Source organism: Falco biarmicus, chromosome 17 (genome assembly GCF_023638135.1).
Source record: "Falco biarmicus isolate bFalBia1 chromosome 17, bFalBia1.pri, whole genome shotgun sequence".
NCBI classification, from domain to species: domain Eukaryota; kingdom Metazoa; phylum Chordata; class Aves; order Falconiformes; family Falconidae; genus Falco; species Falco biarmicus.
Window position 1 is genome coordinate 4,275,637 of NC_079304.1, and position 3,822 is coordinate 4,279,458.

Sequence of the window (3,822 nt, forward strand, 5' to 3'; positions counted from 1 at the left end):
AGCTGGTACCCCCTTTGCTGGGTAGAGATGCCACTCTCGCCTCCTTTTGGATAGAGGACTGCAGGAGGCTGGAGCACCTCAAGGAGCCGCGTCCCGCTCCCAGAAGATGCTGGGAACAATGAAATAAGAATTCCTGCGGTCCGCCCGAAGGTGAGTTATGTAAGAAGTGGAGGGCTGGGAGGGCAGCGGAGGAAACTTGAATGGAGAAAAGGCAACTTCCATGTTGATTTTGTTTCTCCGCCACGTCTCGCCCTTTCCCCCCCCAAACCTACCCCCCCCCCGTCTTTCGTTCTCCCCCGGCCCTCGGTTCTCCCGCTCGCCACCGGCCCCGCCGATGGGGATTTCCCCCCCTGCCCCGGAGCGCCCCCCCCCCTCCCCTCCCCGGGGGAGTGCGGGGGTGTTGGGGTTCCGGCCCCCCCTGCCCCCCCCCCCCGCGCCTGGGCGCGCCCGGGGCGGCGCGGTCCCGTCGGGACGGAGCGGGCAGCGGCGGCCGAGTGGCATCAACGAAATCGGCGCGGAGCCGCCGCGCCGCCGCCCCCGGGGGCCCCGACCCGGCGGAGCCGCCTCCCCGCTCCCCCGCGGCGCCCCCGGCCCCCGCCCCGGGCGGTGCCCCCCGCCCCGGCCCCGCCGCCCCGGCCGGTCCCGGGGGCGCCCCCGGCCGCGCCGCCGCCCGCGCCCCCCGCGCTCCCCCCGGGGGGGGGCCCGGCCGCGACCGCCCCCGCCGCCCCCTGCCGCGCCGCCGTTTGATGCCGCCGCATTTCACGGGCCGCGCTCCGGCGGCCGGAGGGAGCCCCGGGGCCGGGGGGGGCGCCGGGCGGGTCTGACCGGCCCGGAGGGGGTACGGGGGCGGGGGGGATGGGGGGGGGGGGCGGCAGCGCCTCGGCCCTCCGGCCCCGGGACGGCGGTGGCGAAGCCGCTGCCGGGGCCGTTCCGCGCCCGCGGAGGGGAAAAGTTGGAGGCGTCGAAGAGGGGCCGGCGGCACCGGGCCCGGCCCGCGGGGCACCGGGGCGGGGGGGGATGGGGGGGGCATCAGCCGGGCCGGGGGCGGGGGCCCGTCGCGGCGGGCGCGGGTGACCGGGAGCGGGGCGCGGGCGGCGGCGGCGGGGAGCCCGGGGGGGGGGCGGGGGGCGTCGTCGACGGGGGGTGCTCGCCGCGCCCCGGGGGAGCCCCGATGTCCCCGGGGGCGGGCGGCCGGGGCGGGGGGCGGCGGCGGGCGTCCCCGCGCCCAATTCGTTTTCGCCGGTCCCGGCACGGCGGAGCCGCTCCGGGGGAGCGCGGGGCGGGGCGGGGGGGCGGCGGGGGGGCGGCGGGGCCGCCGGTAACCCTGGCTCTTTGCCCCCCGCTGCAGCCACCATGCTGACGCGCCTTTTCAGCGAGCCCAGCCTGGTCCCCGAGGTGCCGAAATTCGCCGGCTGGGCCGAGGAGTGCGAGGAGGATGCCCGCAGCGAGAAGGAGGAGCGGGCGGGGAAGGGCTGCGCCCTCCCGGAGGAGCCGCCCGAGGGCTCGCTGGGGGAGAGCAAGGAGGAAGGGGAGCTAGGCGGGGACGAGGAGGAGGAGGAGGAGGAGGAGGAAGGCTTGGAGGAGGCGGAGGGCGAGCGGCCCAAGAAGCGCGGCCCCAAGAAGCGCAAGATGACCAAGGCGCGGCTGGAGCGCTCCAAGCTGCGGCGGCAGAAGGCGAACGCCCGGGAGCGCAACCGCATGCACGACCTGAACGCGGCCCTGGACAACCTGCGCAAGGTGGTGCCCTGCTACTCCAAAACCCAAAAGCTCTCCAAAATCGAGACCCTTCGCCTGGCCAAGAACTACATCTGGGCTCTCTCCGAGATCCTGCGCTCGGGCAAACGGCCCGACCTGGTTTCCTACGTGCAGACTCTGTGCAAGGGGCTGTCGCAGCCCACCACCAACCTGGTGGCCGGTTGCCTGCAGCTCAATTCGCGCAATTTCCTCACGGAGCAAGGGCAGGAGGGCGGCCGTTTCCACGGGCCCAACGCCTCCTTCGCCGTGCACCCCTACCCCTACCCCTGCTCGCGGCTGGCCGCGGCGCAGTGCCCGCCCGCCGCCGGCCCCGGGTCCCACGGGCTGAGGACACACAGCTACTGCGCCTCCGCCTACGAGAGCCTCTACGGCAACGCGTCCCCCGACTACAACAGCTCGGAGTACGACGGGGGGCTCAGCCCCCCGCTCTGCATCAACGGCAACTTCTCCCTCAAGCAGGACTCTTCTTCCCCCGACCACGAGAAAAGCTATCACTACTCTATGCACTACTCGGCGCTGCCCGGCTCCCGGCCCGCCGGCCACAACCTGGTCTTCGGTTCGACGGGGATGCGCGGGGGGGTCCACTCCGAGAACATCTTCCCCTACGACATGCACCTCCCGCACGAGCGGGGCCCCATGTACGAGGAGCTCAACGCCTTCTTCCACAACTGACCCCCCCCAGCCCCCCAGCCCTTCTCCCCCCAGCCCCCCCCCCTCCTCCACCGCCCGACCGCCCCAGCCCCGAGGAGGGTGTGTGTGTGTGTGGGGAAACCGGCCCCCGGGGCTCCGCCGTGGGCTTTGGTGCAATATGGGGACCCGGCCCCGGCGGCGGGTCCCCGCGCCCCGTGGGGACAAAGTGCTTTTTTGGGAGGATTTCCCCTTTTCCTTAAATGATTATTTATTATTTGACTAGTTAAATTATTCTTATTACTATTATTACTATTATTATTATTATTACCATTATTATTATCATTATTATTATTACTATTATTATTATCATTATTATTATTTCCCCGAGGGGGGAATGCGCCAAGCGCGGCCCCCGCACCGCCAGCCCCCCGCAGAGCCGCCCCCAGAGCCCAGCCCGGCCCGCTGGATCGAACCGCTTCGTTTTCTTTTTAATTCGTTTTCATTTCATTTTTTGGGGGAAAAAAAAATTTTTTTTTTCCTTTCCCCACCCCCCTCCCCTTCCCCATTTTGGGCCGTTTCTCCCCTCCACCGCCGTGACCCCGTACCCTCCTTACCCCCCACCCCCCCCCGGCATTGGACACCCGCTGCCCCGGCCCGTGGGAGCGAGAGGAGCCCGCGTTGATGCGCGGAGCGCAACTTTCCGAAGCAATAAAGAGGCGAAGGGAGGAACCCACATTTCTATCTATGCAAGCAGGCCCGGCCCGGCGGACGCTCAGAGATGCACTTTGCTTTGGGGGGGCCCCGGCCCCGCTCCCAGCCCCGGGAGCTCCTCTCGCAGCGCGTGTGTCAGGACGTTTTTTACCTGTTTTAAAAAACTTGAAACGGAAAAAAAGAAAAAAAAAAAAAGAAAAAAAAAAGGGGAAAAAAAGAGAAGAAAAAAAAGCAAAAAAAAAAAGGGGGAAAAATTAATTAAAAAAAAAAAAAGAATAAATCCCCAACCCCGCGGAGAAGCCGCGGTTTTCCCCAGCTGGAGGAGCCGGGGCCGGGCGCGGCAGGGCAGCCCGCAGCTATGCAAGCGGGGCTCCGGGGGGGGCTGGCGGGGCTGCGCCCCCTCCGAGGCGCCGGGGCCCGGCCCGGGTGTCTTCACCCCGGTTTGCCGCATTCCCTTGGTCGGGAGACGCCGGAAAGCCGAGAAAACGCTTTTTTTTTTTTTTTTCTTCTTTTTTTTTTTTTTTTCCTTTGGAACCTGCCCGCACCACCTTCAAGAAACCAGCATTTTTAGAGACCAGGGAGGAGGAGGATGATTTCTGAGAAATGTTTTCAAAACGAAAAAAAAAAAAAAAGTTTTGCAAAAAAACAAAACAAAACAAAAAACCTGGAAAAACAAAAAAAAAAAAAGAAAAAGAAAAAAAAAAACACAAACCGTTGTAGCAAAGG

At 66.3% G+C, this 3,822-nt stretch overlaps 1 protein-coding gene across 1 annotated transcript; it reads left to right on the top strand.

The window, feature by feature from the left end:
• Positions 1-3,308, top strand: NEUROD2 (neuronal differentiation 2). Its single transcript, XM_056362411.1, has 2 exons — positions 1-150; positions 1,349-3,308. The coding sequence occupies exon 2, from the start codon at positions 1,354-1,356 to the stop codon at positions 2,425-2,427; it is 1,074 nt and encodes a 357-aa protein (XP_056218386.1). The 5' UTR covers positions 1-150; positions 1,349-1,353; the 3' UTR covers positions 2,428-3,308.
• Positions 3,309-3,822: the final 514 nt, after the last annotated feature.